Source organism: Oncorhynchus keta, chromosome 20 (genome assembly GCF_023373465.1).
Source record: "Oncorhynchus keta strain PuntledgeMale-10-30-2019 chromosome 20, Oket_V2, whole genome shotgun sequence".
Classification (NCBI taxonomy): Eukaryota; Metazoa; Chordata; class Actinopteri; order Salmoniformes; family Salmonidae; genus Oncorhynchus; species Oncorhynchus keta.
Window position 1 is genome coordinate 1129003 of NC_068440.1, and position 24123 is coordinate 1153125.

Below are 24123 nucleotides of genomic sequence, written 5' to 3' on the forward strand. Positions count from 1 at the left end.
CCCTCAGGACCTCAGACTGGGGCGAAGCCAGAGCCCGGACTTGAACTCGATCGAAATTCTTTGGAGGGACCTGAAAATATCTGTGCAGCGACGCTCCCCATCCCAACCAACAGAGCTTGAAAGGAACTACAGTGAAGAAAGGGAGAGACTCTCCAAATACAGGTATGCCAAGCTTGTAGCGTCATACCCAAGAAGACTCGAGGCTGTAATCGCAGCCAAAGGTGCTTCAACAAAGTACTGAGTAAAGGGTCTGAATACTTATGTAAATGTGATATTTAAGTTGTTAATTTTTTATGAATTTGCTAAAATGTCTAAACCTGTTTTTGCTTAGTCATAAATTCAGAGAACCAGATTGTAATTTTGTTGCGCAAAGAAAGGAGTTATGAGTTAATTCAGGTGCGGGTGCCAGACTCATTCTCTTCAGGACAACCCAGAGTATGACGTCATGTCATCTTGAAACTACATCAAATCTAGTGATTATAAACATTGACACTGTATGACATGAGTTTTATGATATGGAAATGTGAAGTGCACATTTGGACTCAGGTGTTAGGCTTGTTGTATGACATCAAAGCGATATTTATTGTAATACTCAACGTCTCATCTTTCAAAATACATTGAGTCGTCTTATTTCACAGCCTTTCCCTCATTCGCAAAAGTTGCCCAATTACCGGGAGGACTGGGGGCAACTTCTTGTCGCGCGGTGCTCAAGTTCAGAACGGCTGTCCCTCATAGTGGTCCCATGTGGCTCTGTTGGTAGAGCATGAGGGTTGCGGGTTTGATTCCCACAGGGGACCGGTACGAAATAGTATGATAAATGTAGGCACTCACTACTGTCAGTCCCTCTGGATAAGAGCATTTGCTAAATTACTCAAATGTAAATGTAAAACCGATACAATGGTGACAGATGGAGAGTATAGATCTCTACTCTGTTATCACTTATTGTACTGAATCGTTCAGATTCGTACAATTTGAGGTTGCCATTTATAGTTGTCATGTATTTTAACACATTTCCTTTTCTCCCCTTTTTTCCCGCTCCCTCGTAGGCCTCTCCACTCTTCTAAACAGCCCAACGGGAAACCTCTCCTCATACTCCCCCAGTACAGGCAAGCTCCCTCCCTCCGCCTCCACCCCTACAGTACCCTCTCAAGGCCTTCCTCTCACCTCCTCTACGCTCGAACCAACCCCATCAGCCCCTACAGTGGGGAATACCACCACCGTCCTTCAGGCAGCGTTCCTTACCCAGCCCACACAGCCTCTAGACATCGGCCCTCACAGAGGGCTGGTCCTTGAGCAAGAGAAGGAAGAAAAGCCCTCTGCTTCCAGCCTGGAGTCCAAGATCCACAGCTTCCTGCAGGGTAACCCTGGCTTTAATGCCTTTAGCCTGGGCTTGACTAGCGAGACCATGCAAGCGGGAGGCAGCGACATCAGCCCCTTAGCGGGTACAGCGACCCTAGAGGGCACCCCGGTGCGGGACGAGGCCGGAGGAGGCACCCCCACCCTGGATGAGTTCTTGGACACACCAGGAGGAGCAGAGCCCTTCCTGGCCAAGCAAGGTCAGGTCTCTTCTGGGGGAGTTCCTAAACATCCAGATGGCAGCCTGTCTCAGTCTCCAACTGCCTACCACAACCAAGCCTGGCAGGATCCCAACAACCCTCATGTCCACTTAGGACCACAACCAGGTGCTCCGAATGGGCAGGGGTACCACCAGTTGCCTTATGGAGGGAATGAAGAGATGCATGGAATAGGTCCTTCCCTCAGAGAGTCTGGGTTGGCCCATTACCAGCCCATCACGACACAGGTGTCAGCCCCAACCCTCAGGGAGGGGTTACCCAGTAACACACCAGGAGGGCCTCCGGCAGGGCCAAGCCCCAGTGTCAGTGAAGGAGGATGGTATGGTAATCCTTACCCAGAGGGACGGGCCCTGCATCCTAACAACCACAACATGGCTGCATCAGGGGCAAGAGATGGCAAAACCCCCATGTCAGGACGGTATGCATACCAGGGGGAGGGGCAGACGCAGCCCTACCAAACAAAGGATCCTCAAACTCTGCTTTCCCAACAGGGGGCCAACCCCTCAAGCTTCCTCACCAGCCCTCTGCCCCCCATTCCCCAGCTGCCTCCACCGCCCTTCCCTGGAATACCAGCCCCACCTCAGGACTACCAGAGCTCGCCCGCGTCTGTCATTGTGCGAGGGGTGATGGTGCCTGTGGAGCAACCCTCACCAAACTCTGAGATGGAGGATGACAGGGCGGGCGTCAGTGCATTGGGAGGTCCAGTGATTATCAGTGATCACCAGCACAAATCTGCTTTCCACCCTGAGGGCCAACCCTATCACCCAGATGACCTTCATCGCCATGCCGATGACCCCCGTCATCACCCTGACAATTTCCCTTGTCACACTGACGACCTCCGCCGCCACCCCAACGATCTACGACGTCAGCCTGACGACCTGCATCACCTTGACAACTTCCGTCAGCACCCCCACGACCTCCATCGTCACCCAGACGATCACTATTATCACCCAGACGATTTCCACCATCTACCTGTAGACGATCCTCATTATCCTTATAGAGTCAGAGAGCGCCTCACTCCCCCCCTCTCTCCCTCAGAAGACCCTTACTACTATAACTACCCTCCACGCAGCTCTTCCCCTCCATATGGTCACAGACCCCCCCTTCACCCTCACATGGACCTGCACCACCCTGACCACATGCCCCTGCCTCCCGATCCTCCACACCGTCCTCTTCACCCAGTTCACCAGCCACACCTGAGAGGCCTCCCGTGGGGTCGCCCACGCCCAACCCTCTGTGGGCCCATGCTCAGGGGGAAACGGCCAGGGCCTCCTTTCGGGAGACACCCCAGAGGGGGACCAGGTGGTCCGTTCTTTCCTCCCAAAAGACCACACCTACCTCCGCGCTTCTGACTTGTCAACTGACTGGGGTGACATCAAATTACAGTGCTTAGGCTACCGGAATGTCATTGTGGCAGGGGGCGCGACACATCGAGGCTAGAAGAGGAGGAGAGATGAGTTGGGAAGAAGCAGAAGAATTGAGGTGTACTTTTCTCTGCTCCCCTTCTTGGTTTAAGAGGCCTGAGAGGAAGAGGGGAATAGATGAGTACAATTGGAGGAGGAGTAAATTGGGAGGATCTAAAGGAATCGAGGAGAGGATGAGTGAAGACGTGGATCTGGAGAAAGAGGGAATGGAGAGGTCGGCCTGAACAACGGAGACACAGCGGAATAGAAGAAAATAAGAGGTGGATATATAATTCAGTTTGATTTTTGTTCTCATATTTGTTCAAATATAAAACGTTAAGTCTTTTATTCATCTCCCCCCCTGAATTAGTGCTAAGCGTGCAATATGCTTGTGTGCATGCGTTAGCGTGAGTGAGCTAAATCCAAGACTACTACTGTTCATTATTTAAACTGCATTTTAAGACGTTATTCTTTTGCAAAGTAGGCCTAAGCGTCAGGGACGGGTCGTTTCTCTTGTCATTTTTCAATGAAAAGTAGAGCCCCGTTTTCCCATTGAAAAGACCTAGCCATGATCCCGTCAATCAGGATAATCTCTACTACGTGGTCTCTTTTTGTTTATGCTACATTTTATGTACGTAGACGCAAAGAGAATCTGAACTTAATATTACGTTATTTCCTTCTACAGTATCCGTTTGTGTAGCTGGGGGGAAACTGATGATAAATTTCATAAATGTTATGATTTTGAATGTTATATTTGTTAAGCAAAACTTTGTTCAGTGCGAAAGATTGAACCTTTTACTGGCTGTGTCATCACTTTCTCAGAGAAAGATGACACCAGCACAGAGGTAATATTAGAATAAAACAAGGCTTAGGGGTGGGAGGGGGATGGTATTTTTCTTTTCCCCTAAACAACGAAGAAGAAAAGAAGTTCATTTTGGAATTGGATCAAGAAACGTTCTGGCTTCAGCTACCTTTTACTTGTACTGACTTTAATAAAAACCTGATTTTGAAAACCGCAATGGAAGGTTTCTTTCTTTCTCAGCCTGCGGAAATTCCTCTCACAGCTGCCTGAGTCATGTTTGCCTATTCTTCTTCCACCACGATTCTTTCCCATCGTCACCTCTTCCACAATAACGTTAAATGTCCATCAGGTTTTGGTCAATTTGAATTTAAGGCAGTCAATTCAAGATGTAAACTGAAGTTCCAATTCAATAATACATTTTTTTTTAAATGGCATTATTGAGAAGCTATTTTCAATGACTTCTCAATAAGTTCAAAGGGAGATGGTATTTATCTATTTAGGGATTTAATATTCAAGTAATTTCCTGGATTCACTGACTAACATTCTAATTGACCGCAACCCTGATGCCCATGCACTAAACGGAAATCAGACGGAGAAATGTAAGTGCTTTCTCGTCTGTTGTACTGTAGGAAGCAATAGCCTAAGTGAATCGCATCTGTTGCCATGCAACGTGCTACATAATTAATTTACTTCGAGTTAATTAGCTCGTGACCATATATTATTTCAGCCAACAAGGTCATACCTTGTAGGTCAGCATAGAAACACTCGGGGCCTACATCTTACGACACAAGACTTAGCAAGTGTATTAGAGGCATATCATTGCATTTCAACAGTAAACACCAAAGAATTAAACTTGATTAGGAAACTTTTGTCAAACCTGGCATGTTTTTGAAAGTAATTTATTCTGCATGCAGGACCTTGTTATTTCAGACTAGGGCCTCTATTCATAGAGCGTTTTGAGTAGGAGTGCTGATCGAGGATCAGTTTTCAGCACTCATACTCTAAGAAGCTTTATGAATATCGCCACAGATTCATACCATGTTGCCAACCGTTTTCGTTCGATGGTTAGATGACTGATATTCTCAACTGCTAGTTTTCATGGGGGGAGAGGATCATAGCCCGCTGGTGCCTGATATAAAATGTTTTTGAAACACGAAGTATTCCGTGACGACAGTGCAAACCTCCACTGACCTGTAACTAAGATATAAAACAACAAGCAATAAAGTACATTATTTACATGATTGGTTAGATTGACAGGTTGATGGGCTTTTAGATCAGGGGCCTTATTCATAAAGCGTCTCAGAATAGGAGTGCGGATTTAGGATCAGATTTGCAATTTCGATTACAATAAATACAATTTCATGGACAGCGGACCTGATCCTTTGAGACTCTTGATACATATTGCCCCAGGTTAAATTGAATTGAATGGTCTGTCGATCAATTTAGACAGCAAAAGCACAACGGCTGGATCTGCTGTTGATAGGATATGTTAAATAATGAGTGGTTAGTGAAGGACCTCAATTTAAGGTTACCTAAACATTAGGACTAGACTGTCCCCGGGCTTAGGTCAATGTTTTTGCTGCCAGTGCACACTATTAGAGATGTCTATCACCGTAGCCTGCATCACTATGCTTCCATGAAAATACTTTCGACATTCAGTTGTAGAAAACCTGTACCTTTCGGCATGGGGTCATACACTACATGACCAAAAGTATGTGGACACTCATCTAATTTCAAAGTCACGGGCATTAATATGGAGTTTGTCCCCCCCCCCTTTGCTGCTATAACAGCCTCCACTCTTCTGGGAAGGCTTTCCTCTAGATGTTGGAACATTGCTGCTTCCATTCAGCCACGAGCATTAGTGAGGTCGGACACTGATGTTGGGCGATTAGGCCTGGCTCGTAGTCTGCGTTCCAATTCATCCCTAAGCTGTTCGATGGGGTTGAGGCCAGGGCTCTGTGCACGCCAGTCACGTTCTTCCACACCGATCTTGACAAACCATTTCTATATGGACCTTGCTTTGTGCATAGGGACATTATCATGCTGAAACAGAAAAGGGGCTGCTCCAAACTGTTAACACAAAGTTGGAAGCACAGAATTGTCTAGAATGTTATTGTATGCTGTAGCCTTAAGATTTCCCTTCACTGAAACTAAGGGGCCTAGCCCGAACCATGAAAAACAGCCCCAGACCATTATGCCTTATCCACCAACCTTTACATTTGCCACTATGCATTCTGGCAGGTAGTGTTCTCCTGGTATCCGCCAAACCCAGATTTGTCCGTCGGACTGCCAGATGAAGCGTGATTCATCACTCCAGAGAACGTGTTTCCACTTCTCCAGAGTCAAATTGCGGCAAGGTTTACACCACTCCAGCCGACGCTTGTATTGTGCATGGTGATATTAGGCTTGTGTGTGACTGCTCGCTCGGCCATGGAAACCCATTTCATGAAGCTCCCGATGAACAGTTATTGTGCTGGAACTCAGTAGTGAGTGTTGAAACCGAGGACAGACGATTTTTACGTGCTTCAGCATTCGGCAGTCCCGTTCTGTGAGCTTGTGTGGCCTACCACTTCACAACTGGGCCAGTGTTGCTCCTAGGCGTTTCCATTTCACAATAACAGCACTTACAGTTGACCGGGGAAGCTCCAGAAGGGCAGAAATCTGACAAACTAACTTGCTGGAAAGGTGGCATCCTATGACGCTGTCACTTTGAAAGTCACCGAGCTCTTCAGTATGGGCCATTTTACTACCAATGTTTGTCTATGGAGATTGCATGGTTGTGTGCCTGATGTTATACACCTGTCAGCAACTGGTGTGGTTGAAACAGCCTAATCCACTAATTTGAAGGGGTGTCCACAAACTTGTGGACATGTAGTGTACATTATTCTTTACTAAAAAGATGAGCTTTGATAAATGTAGTTTAAATTAAATGCAGTGCTGTTTTGATCAAATTCTGGCCTTGACCTTGACTTTAATATAAAACATTCTCTATGTGATTCTTTACAATATTAACAATACTAGAATAAGAAAAATTAACCAAACACTTATATGCTGCCAGGGCAAATATGTCTCAAGTAGGCTTTGAACAAGTACTGAGGGAATAACCATTTAAGGAAGACTGTTTATTGAAATTGAGCTTGAGATTGATTTGAAAATAGACAAGATCATTGTAGCATTTTGTAGCTTTTTCAGTAATGGGAAAAGTGCTTGTGAGCTCCCCATTAAAAGAAATACCAAAAGATAAGTGATTATTTTACATATTGCATCCCAGTGTGTTGACCCTGACTGCTATGGTTACAAACAGTTTCTCTGTAATTAACATTGGAGATTTACTTTTTATGTATCCTGTATTTAACTAGGCAAGTCAGTTAAGAACAAATGGCTGCCTACCCCTGTCGATACTGTCCCTATGGGACTCCCAATCATCACCAGATGTGATACAGTAGTTACGCCTCTTACGCTGAGATGCAGTGCCTTAGACCGCTGCGCCACTCGGGAGCCCAAGATCACATAGGGCTATATATAAAATAAAGGGAATCAAAACTTTATTGTAGGGTAATATTTGACATAGTGTAGGATGTGTGTGCATGTTGAACACATACAAACGTGGGCAATGGTCCTTCTGTAGCTCAGTTGGTAGAGCATGGCGCTTGTAACGCCAGGGTAGTGGGTTCGATCCCCGGGACCACCCATACGTAGAATGTATGCACACATGACTGTAAGTCGCTTTGGATAAAAGCGTCTGCTAAATGGCATATATTATTATTATTATTATTATTAGTATTCGGGCGCTAGATGTCAGTAAAGACTCTCAGACATTTGTATCGCAGTAGGACCATACGACACAACATCTGACTGAACAATGTTTTGGAGACACAAGTGAAGTATCACACAGTCATGGTTTGTTTACATGCAGCGTAGTATTGCCTATTCATAAGGACCGTGCCGCCTCGCCTCGCCTGGCGACGAATGTGTTCTTGACGAATGTTTTAAATTGTGGCCAATCAGCCCGGAACCGTGCATAAAAAATAGCTCCGTGTTAAGCAGGGCGCAACATTTGGATAGAAATACGGTATGCAGAACAAACATGCCTATAATCCGATATGTAGAATAAAGACTCGTCGGGCGGATTCATTGAATTTCTATCTGCAGCGTTCGAGAACGTTTTGCAACTGAACGTGGCCAGGTGCAGGCACATTCAGTAAACAGACGCACAAACAGATAAGAATTACAGGTCAGAGGCTAATATCCTACAAATTGTAACGTTTTTACGAATGTTGAATGGAATATTCTAGAGTAAAAAAAATGTCAACATGATGTAAAGAGACTGTAATTTGAATATTAGAGCCACACTCTACAAGTGTGCATACCATCAACGAACATGCACATTAACAAAGGAGCTAATGCATCCCCTGTCATTTTCATGTGCAAATATCTGTGCAGTGCTCAAGGAAGGATATTCCATGAATGCAAAATTACTTAAAAATGAAAACATGACTTGCAGCTATAGCCTACCATTTATTTCACAAGGTCTCATGTGAACAAACAAAAAACTAAACAATAGAGTAGGGGCCTTACAGATTGTTTTTAAATGTGTAAACCTTGTGGGATTTTGTTTTCATAAAACAACTGTGAAGTGAAGTCTAATTCTGGTCTCTGTGCATTGCCCCTACAAGGATAATTGTTAGCCGAATTTATGATGAAAGTTGTTTTATTTGCTTTATTAATTGATTTCCCTCACCTTATCTTACTCTGTTCTAATACCTATTTTCTTTCCATCCTTCCTTTCTCCTTCTATTAACAGTAAGCTGGATGACTCTGTGACATGGTGACCTGTGCGAGGAGTGGGAAACCGCTGGTGAGAGTGACATACAATACAACAAGGACTGATGTCATCTCAATGTCCACTAAACCACAGTAATAACACATTTAACACCGCCAAAGAAGTACTAAATACAGGGAAGTTTCTCTGACACAGATGTAGCCCTGTGATGGTATAGAATTCAAGATCGAGCAAGAATTTCTATTGAAAATGCTTTTGAGTCCAGGATTAGGCATAATCCGTGTCTGTGACAACTCCCCTACATGACAGGCCTTGTGTTGGCCATAATTTAGTTCAGCAAAGTAATTATATTGATCAATTCCACAGGTTTGTGATACAATTTTAGTCAAGGTACATTGTTACTCAAGCACCCTCTAGTGGTGCAATGTGACTTATTCGAGAAGGGCCACAGTGTTATTATCAGGGTGATGGTATGATTCACTAAGGTTGCATCACAAATGGCTCCCTGGTCAAAGTAGTGCACTATATAAATAATCTCGTTCCCTGACAATTCCGCCAAAATAAGAAAGCCAATAAGATTGACGTGAAATTTACAGCGTGATAGGCATTGGCTTAATCGGCTTAATCTACCAACCAATCATCTCCCACTACACCTTCCCCCACTTTTCTTGAGCACCTCTGTCATATCAGAGAGGATGAGGTGAAGCAAAAGGTTTTACTTTGCCCAAAATCTGTCCTTGAAAAATAAGCCCACAATTGAGTCATTTTTGTGTCAAATTTGCTACTTGAGGCTTATTTGATCTAATCTAACTTTAGTGATGCTTAGGTTGTTACGAATGCCCTGATATAAGTGGACACACGTGGTACTTCGTCAACTTTGGGGGAAAAACTATTTTACATCAGAGTATTGTGCCGGAGGGGATGGCAGCCATTTTACGGGCTCCTGACCAATTGTGCTATTTTGTGTTTTCTTGCTCTGTTTGTTACTTTTTTTTTGTACATAATGTTTCCGCCATCGCTTCTTATGACAGAAAAGAGCTTCTGGACATAAGAACAGAGATTACTCACCTCGAACTGGACGAGGATTTTATCTTTATGAGTCTGACACAAAGGATATACTGCTCCTCCCGGACCAGGCCCAAATCCCTGTCATTTTGTGTGAAGAGGAGACGGCATTACAGAGGTCAAAGAGAGTCCGTGTTGATGAGTGGATAATCTGCCTTTACCCTCCGTTCTACTGGCGAACTGGAGAATAAGCTGGATGAGCTCCATTTGAGACTATCCTATCAACAGGACATAAAAAAAACGTAATATCCTGTGTTTCACCGAGTCAAGGACAGGTATAATATACAGTTGCTGGGTTTTCCGTGCATCGGCAAGACAGAACAGCAGCCTCCGGTAAGATCGGGGGTGTCTCTTTTTCAACAACAGCTGGTGTGTGATCTTTAGTATTATGGAAGTATCAAGGTTTTTTTCACCTGAGTTGGAGTACCTCCTGATAAATTGTAGACCACAAATTGTTGACCACTTTTCCATCTGTATTCTTCATAGATGTCTATTTCCCACCAGAAATCAATCCTGCCACTAAGACCACACTCAATGAGCTGTATAAAGCCATAAGCAAACAATACCATTTTTATCCAGAGGCGACGCTCCTGGTGGCCGGGGACTTCAATCCAGGACAGCTGAAATCCTTTTTACCTCATTTCTACCAGCAATGTCACATGTGCAACTAGAGGAAAAATAGTCTAGATCAGTTTTACTCCACACACAGAGATGTGTACAAAGCTCGCCCTCCATTCATCCGATGGCATTGAGGAGTATACCACATCAGTAACCCGCTTCATTAATAAGTGCATCGACGACACTGTCCCCACAGTAACTGTACGTACATATCCCAACCAGAAGCCATGGATTACAGGCAACATCCACACTGATCTAAAGGCTAGAGCTGCTGCTTTCAATGAACTGGACACTAATCCGGACACTTATAAGAAATCCCGTTACGCCCTCCAACAAACCATAAAACAGGCAAAGCATCAATACAGAACGAAGATCGAATCCTACTACACCTGCTCTGACGCTCGTCAAATGTGACAGGGCTTGCAAACTACAAAGGGAAACCCATCCACACGCACACACTCACATCCACACACACACATTCACATTCCTTCACACTCTTCACATGTGCTGCTGTTACTCTCTTTTTATTATCTATGCATAGTCACTTTACCCCACCTACATGTACATATTACCTCAACTAACCTGTACCTCTTGTATATAGCCTTGTTATTATTTTATTGTGTTCTATTTTTCCTTTTAGTTTATTTAGCACTTTTTTCGTACTCTTTTAAAACTCTGCAAAACTCTGCTAAGGGCTTGTGAGTAAGCATTTCACGCTGTTGTATTCGGCGCATGTGATAAATACAATTTGATTAGTTAGTGTAGTTAGTGTGAGTAGTTAGTGCCTGTTGTCATAGAGGACTCATCATTAACCCATTTTAACATGGACATTGTCATTGAAGGTGTCCACCATTTGAAAGTAGTCAACTGGGTGGGGATTTCGATGTTGGGAGCATTCAGCCAATGAAAAACAAGAACATTTACTACTTTAAAATTGAGATGGCCTCAATGGTGCTGCCCATTCTGTAACAGATCAAAAGATGAGTCCTCTATCTCGCTCTATGGCCTGCGCATCTCCCCTTTCATTGGCTAGAATGGTCCCACCTGATCTCGCCACCTCCTGCCTGCCTGCCTTCCATCTTTGAGGACATGTATTTCCATGTACCCCCCCCGACAAACAAAAAAAACACTTTGTTTGTCGTAGACGGACAAGCCAGGCTTGAGCTCAGATGTTCACAGTGATGGGGAAAGACGCTTTGAAAAAATATGCAAATTTTCTCAAACTATAAACATACAAATGTGTATTTTACATAAGGAAGGTGAAATCTTATAGTTAATCGTTTTTTATAATTTGATGATGCTATATTTGGAAAGCATATGTAATTTCTAGCCTTATTCACAGTTTTGTTGAATAGAAAATACATTGTATAAAATATTCCATATTTGTATCAATTCAGCAACTTATGACAATTTTTACCAGAAAGGTGAGATTCTAACCTGTCTTGGATTATTCTGCATTACTAGTTATTGTTTATGGCCCTCGCATGATAAATAATTACTTTTGGGGATGACGTAGATTACATTTCCGATTACATTTAGTTACATTTAACTGATTTTAAGGGTGTAGGCTTTCTTCTCAGTCAAGCCATTTGCTAGCTATGTTTTTTTGCTAATTAGCTAGATGGAAGTTGTGTTTTTGCAATCGCACTGGCAGAAGTTCATGCCTGAGTCCATGCCTCCATTTGTAATTCGCTACATTTAAATGATGACAAACACTTTACTCTGTAGGTCACCCCCATAGAATTCTATGACCACTCCCACTAGGCCCACTGATTCGTTTACATCCCAGACTCATATGCGCCGTGCGCAATAGCCTGGGGACGCAGAGCAGCCTAATGCATACCTACCGAGCTCAACTGGCCAACTGGCTGTATTGTTATGATTTGATTTGCTGTGTGTAACTGTCCCTTCTCTCTTTGAATGTGTCTCTTGAAAATAGAGGTAAGGGCTGTGAGATGAGGACGACAACCAGAGGGGAGCAGAGTGGTTGAGAGACATCTGAAGGACATGCCACTGCCACTTAGTCAGGGAAAGTAAGTGCAGCCAGAATGAGTGAGCATGGTGCCCCAAACACAAGGCCAGACAGGCTAATCTCTCTGTTACACACACACACACACACACACACACACACACACACACACACACACACACACACACGCACACACACACAGTATTCTACTTTGGAAGATTCTGTACATTTAAACCATGTATTTTACTTACCAGATTTGATTAAAATAAAAGCAATAATAACATGTTTACTTCTCTTTAAACAACAATAACATATTTATATTATCATAGAAAACTGTTTTTATTGCTCAATTACTTGTATCTTGTGCATAAGCTATAGGCTGACGTCATGGCCATTGTTGATGCATTATGAGGCACAGTGAGTGACAGTCTAGATACTCCCAGCTGTGTTGATAGGATCATCATATTAATATTTGTGGGATAGATCACACTTTAGAATGTTTATAGAAAGTGCTCTATCTTGAAAATATCACCGCTGACATGCGTCTTTTTAAAAATATTTCTAAATCAACACCAGACAAATGAGCAATTAGTAAAATATCCCTTTTAATGTAATGATAACTACAATCTGTAGTTCTCTCAGGCTTCTATTTTGTCAACAGTGAAATTGCTACAATATGACAAAAGAGATGATAATTATGTACATAACAAACCCTGGCATTGTAGTGGTTTTCTGGAAATGGTCAACTGATGTCCTTGGTCAGCTACCCCAAATATTTGTATTTTTTCTCTTCTTTTTTTCATTAAAATGCACCATCTGAAATAATCTCCTGCCAATTAAAAAAAAAAACATCTAAATGTCAGTCATTGTATTTTATCATTAAGTTGAGTAAGATGAAGTCAAAAGGTAGTTTAAAGTTCTTGGTCCTTTATCCATGCATGTGCACAGGGATGGAAGATAGGATTTAAGGACAGATGACAGATGGGAATCTCACCATTCGAGGGGAAATGAAGTGGTTTGGGTTGAGTACAAGATTGGCAAAACGAGAAACACCACTGGCTATTTAAAACTGGGATAAACACATTGTGGTTTTGGCGAGAGCTCATAAATGTTAGTTATTGTGAGAGAATATTGTACAGTATGTGATTCTTTGAAGTGCCATGATTATTTAAATTGACAAATTTTACATTTTATTTTACCCGCATGTCACGTGCAACCGGGGGGGATCCTAGACCACCTTTACTCCACACACAGAGATGCATACAAAGCTCTGCCCCGCCCTCCATTTTGCAAATCTGACCATAATTCTGTCCTCCTGATTCCTGCTTACAAGCAAAAACTCGCTCAATACGGAAGTGGTCAGATGACACGGATGATACACTACAGGACTGTCTTTCTAGCACAGACTGGAATATGTCCCGGGATTCATCCAATGGCATTGAGGAGTACAACACCTCAGTCATCGGTTTCATCAATAAATGCGTCGACGACGTCGTCCCCACAGTGACTGTACGTACATATCCCAACCAGAAGCCATGGATTACAGGCAACATCCGCGTCAAGCTAAAGGCTAGAGCTGCCGCTTTCAAGGAGCGGGAGACTGCTCCGGACGCCTATGAGAAATCCTGCTATGCCCTCAGATGAACCATCAAACAAGCAAAGCTTCAATACAGGATTAAGATTGAATCCTAGTACACCGGCTCTGATGCTCGTCGGATGTGGCAGGGCTTGAAAACTATTACGGACTACAAAGGGATACCCAGACGCGAGCTACCCAGTGACACGAGCCTCTCAGATGAGGTAAATGCCTTTTATGCTCGGTTCGAGGCAAGTAACACTGAAGCATGAACGATAGCACCAGCTGTTCTGGATGACTGTGTGATCTTGCTCTCGGTAGCCAATGTGAACAAAACCTTTAAACAGGTCAACATTCACAAAGCCACTGGGCCAGACGGATTACCAGGACGTGTACTCAAAGCATGCGTGGACCAATTGTCAAGTGTCTTCACTGACATTTTCAACCTCTCCCAGAAAGTCTTAATACCTACAGTTGAAATCGAAAGTTTACATACACTTAGGATGGAGTCATTAAAACTTGTTTTTCAACCACTCTACAAATTCTACTTTGTGCATGACACAAGTAATTTTTCCAACAATTGTTTACAGACAGATTATTTCACTTATAATTCACTGTATCACAATTCCAGTGGGTCAGAAGTTTACATGCACTAACTTGACTGTGCATTTAAACAGATTGGAAAGTTCCAGGAAAGGATGTCATGACTTTAAAAGCTTCTGATAGGCTAATTGACATAATTTGATCAATTGAAGGTGTACCTGTGGATGTATTTCAAGGCCTACCTTCAAACTCAGTGCCTCTTTGCTTGACATTAATGGGAAAATTAAAAGAAATCAGCCAAGACCTCAGAAATAAAATTATAGAGCTCCACAAGTCTGGTTCGTCCTTGGGAGCAATTTCCAAACTCCTGAATGTACCACGTTCATCTGTACAAACAATAGTACACAAGTATAAACACCATAGGACCACGCAGCCATCCTACTGCTCAGGAAGGAGACGCGTTCTGTCTCCTAGAGATGAACATACTTTAGTGCGAAAAGTGCAAATTAATCCCAGAACAGCAGCAAAGGACCTTGTGAAAATGCTGGAGGAAACGGGTACAAAATTATCTCCAGTGGGGCAAAAAAGTATTTATTCAGCCACCAATTGTGCAAGTTCTCCCACTTAAAAAGATGAGAGGCCTGTAATTTCCATCATAGGTACACTTCAACTATGACAGACAAAATTATTTTAAAAATCCAGAAAATCACATTGTAGTATTTTTAATTAATTTATTTGCAAATTATGATGGAAAATATGTATTTGGTCACCTGCAAACAAGCAAGATTTCTGGCTCTCACAGACCTGTAAATTCTTCTTTTAAGAGGCTCCTCTGTCCTCTACTCATTACCTGTATTAATGGCACCTGTTTGAACTTGTTATCAGTATAAAAGACACCTGTCCACAACCTCAAACAGTCACACTCCAAATTTCACTATGGCCAAGACCAAAGAGCTGTCAAAGGACACCAGAAACAAAATTGTAGACCTGCACCAGGCTGGGAAGACTGAATCTGCAATAGGTAAGCAGCTTGGTTTGAAGAAATTAACTGTTGGAGCAATTATTAGGAAATGGAAGACATACAAGACCACTGATAATCTCCCTCGATCTGGGGCTCCACGCAAGATCTCACCCCGTGGGGTCAAAATGATCACAAGAACGGTGAGCAAAAATCCCAGAACCACACGGGGGGACCTAGTGAATGACCTGCAGAGAGCTGGGACCAAAGTAACAAAGCCTACCATCAGTAACACACTATGCCGCCAGTACGTGTCCCCCTGCTTAAGCCAGTACATGTCCAGGCCCGTCTGAAGTTTGCTAGAGAGCATTTGGATGATCCAGAAGAAGATTGGGAGAATGTCATATGGTCAGATGAAACCAGAATATACATTTTTGGTAAAAACTCAACTCGTCGTGTTTGGAGGACAAAGAATGCTGAGTTGCATCCAAAGAACACCATACCTACTGTGAAGCATGGTGGTGGAAACATCATGCTTTGGGGCTGTTTTTCTGCAAAGGGACTAGGACGACTGATCCGTGTAAAGGAAAGAATGAATGGGGCCATGTATCGTGAGATTTTGAGTGAAAACCTCCTTCCATAAGCAAGGGCATTGAAGATGAAACGTGGCTCGGTCTTTCAGCATGACAATGATCCCAAACACACCGCCCGGGCAACGAAGGAGTGGCTTCGTAAGAAGCATTTCAAGGTCCTGGAGTGGCCTAGCCAGTCTCCAGATCTCAACCCCATAGAAAATCTTTGGGGCAACAGCCCCAAAACATCACTGCTCTAGAGGAGATCTGCATGGATGAATGGGCCAAAATACCAGCAACAATGTGTGAAAACCTTGTGAAGACTTACAGAAAACGTTTGACCTCTGTCATTGCCAACAAAGGGTATATAACAAAGTGTTGAGATAAACTTTTGTTATTGACCAAATACTTATTTTCCACCATAATTTGCAAATAAATTCATTAAAAATCCTACAATGTGATTTTCTGGAATTATTTTTCTCATTTTGTCTGTCATAGTTGAAGTGTACCTATGATGCAAATTACAGGCCTCTCTCATCTTTTTAAGTGGGAGAACTTGTACAATTGGTGACTGACTAAATACTTTTTTGCCCAACTGTATATAATAGGCGGTGTCAGAGATAAGCCCATACAATTGTCAGAGACTTCAGTCACCCAAGTTATATACTGTATTCTCTGCTACTGCACAGCAACATGTCTAGGACCAAAAGGCTCCTCAACACCTTCCACTCCCATAAGATTGCTGAACAATTAATTAAACCACCACTGGACAATTTACATTGGATTGGAAGTGGATTTAACCGGTGGCATTAATAAGGGATCATAGCTTTCACCTGGTCAGTCTGTCATGGTTGTTTTGTATACTTGGTGCATATGCTGCATTTGTAACAAAGTGGGGAAAGGGAATTTACCAATATATACAGTGCATACGGAAAGTTTTCAGACCCCTTGAATTTTTCCACATTTTGTTACATTACAGCCTTATTTTAAAATAGATTTTAAAACATTAAATCCTCTACACACAATCTACACACAATACCCCATAATCACAAATCAAAAACATGTTTTTAGAAATGTTTTCAAATGTATAAAAAATAAACTGAATTATCACATTTTACACATTCAGACCCTTTACTCAGTGCTTTATTGAAGCATATTTGGCAGCGATTACAGCTTTGTCTTCTTGGGTATGACGCTACAAGATTGGCACACATGTATTTGTGGCGTTTCTCCCATTTGTCTCTGCAGATCCTCTGTCATGTTGGATGAGGAGCGTCGCTGCACAGCTTTTTTCAGGTCTCTCCAGAGATTTTCGATCGGGTTCAAGTCCGGGCTCTGGCTGGGCCCTTCAAGGACATTCAGAGACTTGTCCCGATGCCACTCCTGTGTTGTCTTGGCTGTGTGCTTAGGATCGTTGTCCTGTTGGAAGGTGAACCTTCGCCCCAGTCTGAGGTCCTGCGTGCTCTGGTGCAGATTTTCATCAAGGATCTCTCTGTACTTTGCGCAGTTCATCTTTCCCTTGATCCTGACTTGTCTCCCAGTCCCTGCCGCTGAAAAACATCCCCACAGCATGATGCTGCCACCACCATGCTTCACCGTAGGGATGGTGCCAGGTTTCCTCCAGACGTGACTCTTGGCATTCAGGCCAAAGAGTTCAATCTTGCTTTCATCAGACCAGAGAATATTGTTTCTCATGGTCTGAGAGTCTTTAGGTGCCTTTTGGCAAACTCCAAGTGGGCTGTCATGTGCCTTTTACTGGGGAGTGGCTTCCGTCTGACCACTACCATATAGGCCTGATTGGTGGGGTAATGCAGAGATGGTTGTCCTTCTGGAAGGTTCTCCCAACTCTGGAGCGCTGTCAGAGTGACCAATGCCCTTCTCCCCCGATTGCTCAGTTTGGCCGGGCGGCCATCTCTAGGAAGAGTCTTGGTGGTTCCAAACTTCTTTCATTTAAGAATAATGGAGGCCACTGTGTTCTTGGCGACCTTCAATGCTGCAGACATTTCTTGGTACCCTTCCCCAGAACTGTGCCTCTTCTTTTTTTATCTACTCTTTTTTTTTTTTGCTTTGTCATTATGGTGTATTGCGTGTAGATTGCTGAGGAATATGTTTTATTTAATACATTTTAGAATAAGGCTGTAACGTAATTTAATGTGGGAAAAGTCAAGGGGTCTCAATACTCTCCGAAGGCACTGTATACATATTCTACATTGTAATACACTACCCCCTACATGCCATTGTGTGCTGGAGCAATGGGTTTATTTTTCCACTGTCATGTAGGCCTACACATTCATACCCTATGCATAACTACTTTTCCCTGATGGAGGGAAACGAGGGAAAACATACAACTTCAGTTGAAGACTTAAAATCATGCCTGACAAGACCAATGAAATTATAAGCGTATCCTATTATAGTGTGGATACAGGAGTAGCCTATTCTATAATAATGGTGCTGTATGTGGTGCTAGTATTATTTATCTAATTGATAAATGAAAGTGTAAATGTGGATGGTACACTGCTTACAGTACTGATTACAGTATTGTATAAGCAGTGGTGTAAAGTACTTAGGTAAAAAAAATACTTTAAAGTACTACTTATGTATTTTTGGGGGGTATCTGTACTCTACTATTTATATATTTTTTAAACTTTTACTTTTACTCCACTACATTCCTAAAGAAAATAATGTAGTTATTACTCCATACACTTTCCCTGGCACTCAAAAGTACTCGTTATTTGAATGCTTATCAAGACAGGGAAATCCAATTCACACACTAATCAAGAGAACATCCCTGGTCATCCCTACTGATGATCTGGTAGACACACTAAACACACATGCTTTGTTTGTAAATTATGTCTTGAGTATTGGAGTGTGCCCCTATCTATCAGTAAATACATTTTTTTTTATTTTAAAAATGGTGCCTTCTGGTTAGCTTAATATAAGGAATTTGAAATGATTTATACTTTTACATTTGATGCTTATTTGAGGAATTACATTTACATTTGATGTTTTTGATAAAAACCAAATACTTTTAGACTTACTCAAATATTATTTTACTGGGTGACTTTCACTTTTACATATAATTTTCTATTAAGGTATCTTTACTTTTACTCAAGTATGACAATTGGGTACTTTTTCCTCCACTGTGTATAAGGTACATACAGGAGTAGCCTATAGTCTTCAATAATAACTTAATTGAATGTGCTGTAGTATAATTGATTTAATGAATGAATTCAATTGTATATGGGCATGGGTAGGTTATTTCATTCAGTGAATACTGAATGTCTTGCTATCTTTGGGAGCATGTTACTGAAGGCTTTTCAGCTGTTAAACTATGGCAATGTCGAACTCATTTCTAAATCGATCTTTCTTTTAGTCAAAAAGATGTGGGTGAGCCAGGGCAACCAATCATCCACCACCCCCACTGCTCTCCCTCCACAAGCAAACACATCCTCTCCTCCTGTTCAACTACATACATACCCCTGTACAGGACTGTACATGTGCTCATCTCAGTGCAACATGATCCATCCAAGCCCTCCGCTGAACACCTAAAATGTGAGAAATGTAAGCAAGATACTACATGTGTGTGTGTGGATGGATGGAGCTTGAAGAAAAGACGTGTGATGCGCCCCTCTGTCAATGTTGAAATGCCATAAATGGAAGATGACAAAGGAGATAGTAATGTGTGAGAGAGCATATGAAAATAAAGACCCCATGGGATCTAAAATGAATGTGGGGTGCCCTCTTGTCTCCTTTTTTTTTTTGAGGATGCTCCAGTAACCCTGGAACACTGCTATTTAGATCTGATCAGAAGTTGATGAAAACCTTCAAAGGTGATGGTGCTATGTTGCGTGTTATCTTGAATACCAGGCAGGTGTTTGAGTGCAGAATGAAATGGTGTAAACTGAAAAGGTTGAACTTGAGTACACTCTTTGAAAAAGGGGTTTCAACAGGGTTCTTTGGCTGTCACCAAATGATAACCATTTTTGGTTCCAGGTAGAAGTCGTTTTTGGTTCCAGTAAGAACCCAGTTCTACCTTGGCACAGAAGGGGTTCTACCTGGAACCAAAAAGGGTTATCCAAAAGGGACAGCGGAAGAATCATTTTAGGTTTTAGAAAACACATTTTTTTCTGAGTGTAGGCCTATAATGCAATGGCTGTCTGGGAAAAACATTTTTGTTGGTGGTGGTGAGTTAAGATCATCAGAAATACTATGAAATAACCCCCCTTATAGCACACATTTTGCAAGCAGGCAAAGTAGCCTTCTATGTGTGCGGAAGCATGTGTGATCACTCAACATTAACAAGACCGACAAAAAAAAACAATGAAGAAAATGTTATGAAATAACACAAAACTTGTTGATCAATTTGAATTGCATTAACATAAATTACAGTAAATCCAAAATTGTAGAGTATAAAAATGTGAATTAATGGTCAACATTTACTGGTGGTGATATAATGGGGAATTGATCAACATTAATAAAGGGTAGCCTAAACAATTCACACAATGACACAATAAATGTGCACGATTTGTCGGGAGACAGAAAATGCCTTTTAGTGTCTAAGCCACACACACATTCCCTCCTTTCTAGACATGTTTTTATTAATATACTCACATAGCATGATCTTTACAAGGAATAGGCCTAAACCTCACCTTAAAAAATGTGGTGAGGTATAAAGCCCCCATCGACTGACTGTTCAATATAATAAAACTAAAGTTCTCCATCTGACTCCATAATTATGTGAATAAATGCAACAGGCACTGTGCGCCTCTGGAAGATCTATCTAGTCAAGGTAGCGATCCTTGCGTCAACCACTAAGTGTGACTATAATGAACAATTATTAAGAGACTAGATATAAATAGCTAATCCTGGCGACCAATGTTCTAGCATTTATTGATCAGATCAGAGATGTCAAGGTGGGTACCCAAGAATATGTTATGTGTATAGTGTAAATAACTACCAATAGAGATAAATTATAAGCGTTTAGTCAAATAATTACGCTTTAAAATGAGGAATGCAGCTACTCTATTCAACTAATAGGATGGATTAGTCATGAAAGAATTAAACCAAACAATTACATGACGCATTATAGAATCCAGGCTATAATCCAGGCTGAATCACATCCGGCCGTGATTGGGAGTCCCATAGGGCACCGCACAATTGGCCCAGCGTCGTCAGGGTTTGGCTGGGGTAGGCCGTCATAGTAAATGAGAATTGTTCTTAACTGATTTGCCTAGTTAGGCTAAATGTAGTAATATTAATAAGCTTAGAATGTTTTCCTATTAATTTGCATAGGCTAACCATTGTGATTATTATGATTTACTATCTTCTGCTTTTTATGAATAAACAGGCATCGGTTAAAAATAAGTATATATATATATATATATACACACTGCTCAAAAAAAAGGGAACACTAAAATAACACATCCTTGATCTGAATGAATGAAAGATTCTTATTAAATATTTTTTTCTTTACATAGTTGAATGTGCTGACAACAAAATCACACAAAAAATTATCAATGGAAATCAAATTTATCAACCCATGGAGGTCTGGATTTGGAGTCACACTCAAAATTAAAGTGGAAAACCACACTACAGGCTGATCCAACGTTGATGTAATGTCCTTAAAACAAGTCCAAATGAGGCTCAGTAGTGTGTGTGGCCTCCACGTGCCTGTATGACCTCCCTACAACGCCTGGGCATGCGTCTGATGAGGTGGCAGATGGTCTCCTGAGGGATCTCCTCCCAGACCTGGACTAAAGCATCCGCCAACTCCTGGACAGTCTGTGGTGCAACGGATGGAGTGAGACATGATGTCCCAGATGTGCTCAATTGGATTCAGGTCTGGGGAACGGGCGGGCCAGTCCATAGCATCAATGCCTTCCTCTTGCAGGAACTGCTGACAGACTTCAGCCACAGGAGGTCTAGCATTGTCTTGCATTAGGAGGAACCCAGGGCCAGCACCAGCATATGGTCTCACAAGGGGTCTGAGGATCTCATCTCGGTACCTAATGGCAGTCAGGCTACCTCTGGCGAGCACATGGAGGGCTGTGTGGCCGACCAAATAAATGCCACCCCACATCATGACTGACCCACCGCCAAACCGGTCATGCTGGAGGATGTTGCAGGCATCAGAACGTTCTCCACTGCGTCTCCATACTGTCACGTCTGTCACATGTGCTCAGTGTGAACCTGCTTTCATCTGTGAAGAGCACAGGGCGCCAGTGTCGAATTTGCCAATCTTGGTGTTCTCTGGCAAATGCCAAACGTCCTGCACGGTGTTGGGCTGTAAGCACAACCCCCACCTGTGGACGTCGGGCCCTCATACCACCCTCATGGAGTCTGTTTCTGACCGTTTGAGCAGACACATGCACATTTGTGGCCTGCTGGAGGTCATTTTGCAGGGCTCTGGCAGTGCTCCTCCTGCTCCTCCTTGCACAAAGGCGGAGGTAGCGGTCTTGCTGCTGGGTTGTTGCCCTCCTACGGCCTCCTCCACATCTCCTGATGTACTGTCCTGTCTCCTGGTAGCGCCTCCATGCTCTGGACACTACGCTGGCAGACACAGCAAACCTTCTTGCCACAGCTCGCATTGATGTGCCATCCTGGATGAGCTGCACTACCTGAGCCGCTTGTGTGGGTTGTAGACTCCGTCTCATGCTACCACTAGAGTGAAAGCACTGCCAGCATTCAAAAGTGACCAAAACATCAGCCAGGAAGCATAGGAACTGAGAAGTGGTCTGTGGTCCCCACCTGCAGAACCACTCCTTTATTGGGGGTGTCTTGCTAATTGCCTATAATTTCCACCTGTTGTCTATTCCATTTGCACAACAGCATGTGACATTTATTGTCAATCAGTGTTGCTTCCTCAGTGGACAGTTTAATTTCACAGAAGTGTGATTGACTTGGAGTTACATTGTGTTGTTTAAGTGTTCCCTTTATTTTTTGAGCAGTGTATATGTTTCGATGATCCACATGGGAATTTGATTTTTAATTTGTTTTCCCTAAATGACTGCTGTAGAGGAAGAATGAGAGACTGATAGATATACTCGCGACTGATGACTGGCTGGCGTGCGAGGCCCAGCATGATGACCCAATCGTGATTTATGACATTGTCTGGATGACATGCCATCTGTGGGCTATTGCAACGTTCAAACATACCTTATCTGTGGTCATCTCTGAGAAGATACATTCCCATCGAAGTCCTGGATTCACTGACGCCAGGAAAGGTGTGAAGACAGATGAAAACGTGAATCAATTAAATTAATGTTACTGTGTGATTTAAATTGTCATGTTTGGATTGTTCAAGAGTTCATTAAGACTTATGTATTTTGTAATATTCTATTGTACTGCAAGTGCTATGGATTTATTGTTACAGGACAGCGGATAGTTCAGAGTTGATTAGATTAGAATCTGCCTGTGTTTCTCAGTCTTTTGTTTTAATTCAGGTTTGGCATGAGTTTCTGCTTGAATTTGGTTAAAATGGAAGTGACTTTGAGAACTAGCTACCAAGCTCCTGTGTGTATCAGACACACATTTCTTTCTCTTAGAGATGATTCTGAATTGAAGACATGTGTAACCACGCTGTTTTAGCCTATTGGTGACAGTCATATACTTTGTGTTATTATTTTTCATTTAATTAACCTTTATTTAAATTAGGAACACATATGGCGCTGGGAGAAGTCAAAGGATCCTAGTCAGGCTGTTTGTCAAATCCAGATTAAATATAGACCTTAGTGTGTATCAAATCTGTAGGCAATAGTGGGCTAAATCAATGAAAAATGTAGTTGAAATGTTCAGGCATTGTCATGATCTGTGATCAAAATATGCTGGGATGTTTTCGGTTCGGTTTTCGGTTCGGTGTAGGCTAAGGTTATCCTTCTCCTTCTCACCCCCCTTCTCCCCCAACAAGATTTAGATGCAAGTGGCTGTTCCACTGGTTGTCATAAGGTGTATGCACCAATTTGTAAGTCGCTCTGGATAAGAGCGTCTGCTAAATGACTTAAATGTAATGTAAATGTAAATGTGTAAGAATGCAACTGCACTGAGAAAAATACCCTGATTCAATGCGATTCTCCTGAATACATTTTTAAAAATGTTTACCTGTTCGACCCATACCGATCTATATTTTTGGTATTTTGCTATAGGCATAGTCTACCACTAATATTCTAAATTGCAGAGCATTTAATAAAACAACCATATTTTCTGTGTGATAATGACAGTTGTTTTTTATTTAAAAGTCCATGTTTTCATAAGCCTATAGGCC

At 42.4% G+C, this 24123-nt stretch overlaps 1 protein-coding gene across 5 annotated transcripts in view; it reads left to right on the top strand.

Annotated features, from left to right (window-relative positions):
• Positions 1–19591, top strand: part of LOC118399121 (regulation of nuclear pre-mRNA domain-containing protein 2-like) — a 58365-nt gene extending 38774 nt beyond the window's left edge. Inside the window, exons 10-13 of one of the 5 annotated variants that reach the window (XR_004828765.2) lie at positions 1047–3258; positions 8584–8637; positions 12185–12278; positions 19237–19591. Coding sequence is in view for 1 of the 5 variants with exons in the window: in XM_035794924.2 (XP_035650817.1) it covers positions 1047–2926 (1880 nt within the window). In the remaining 4 variants the exon portion in view is untranslated. Of the gene's footprint in view, positions 1–1046; positions 3997–8583; positions 8697–12184; positions 13410–19236 lie in introns of those variants that run through there. The other 4 variants (XR_004828767.2, XR_004828768.2, XR_004828764.2 and 1 more) reach the window with 4 other exon arrangements.
• Positions 19592–24123: the final 4532 nt, after the last annotated feature.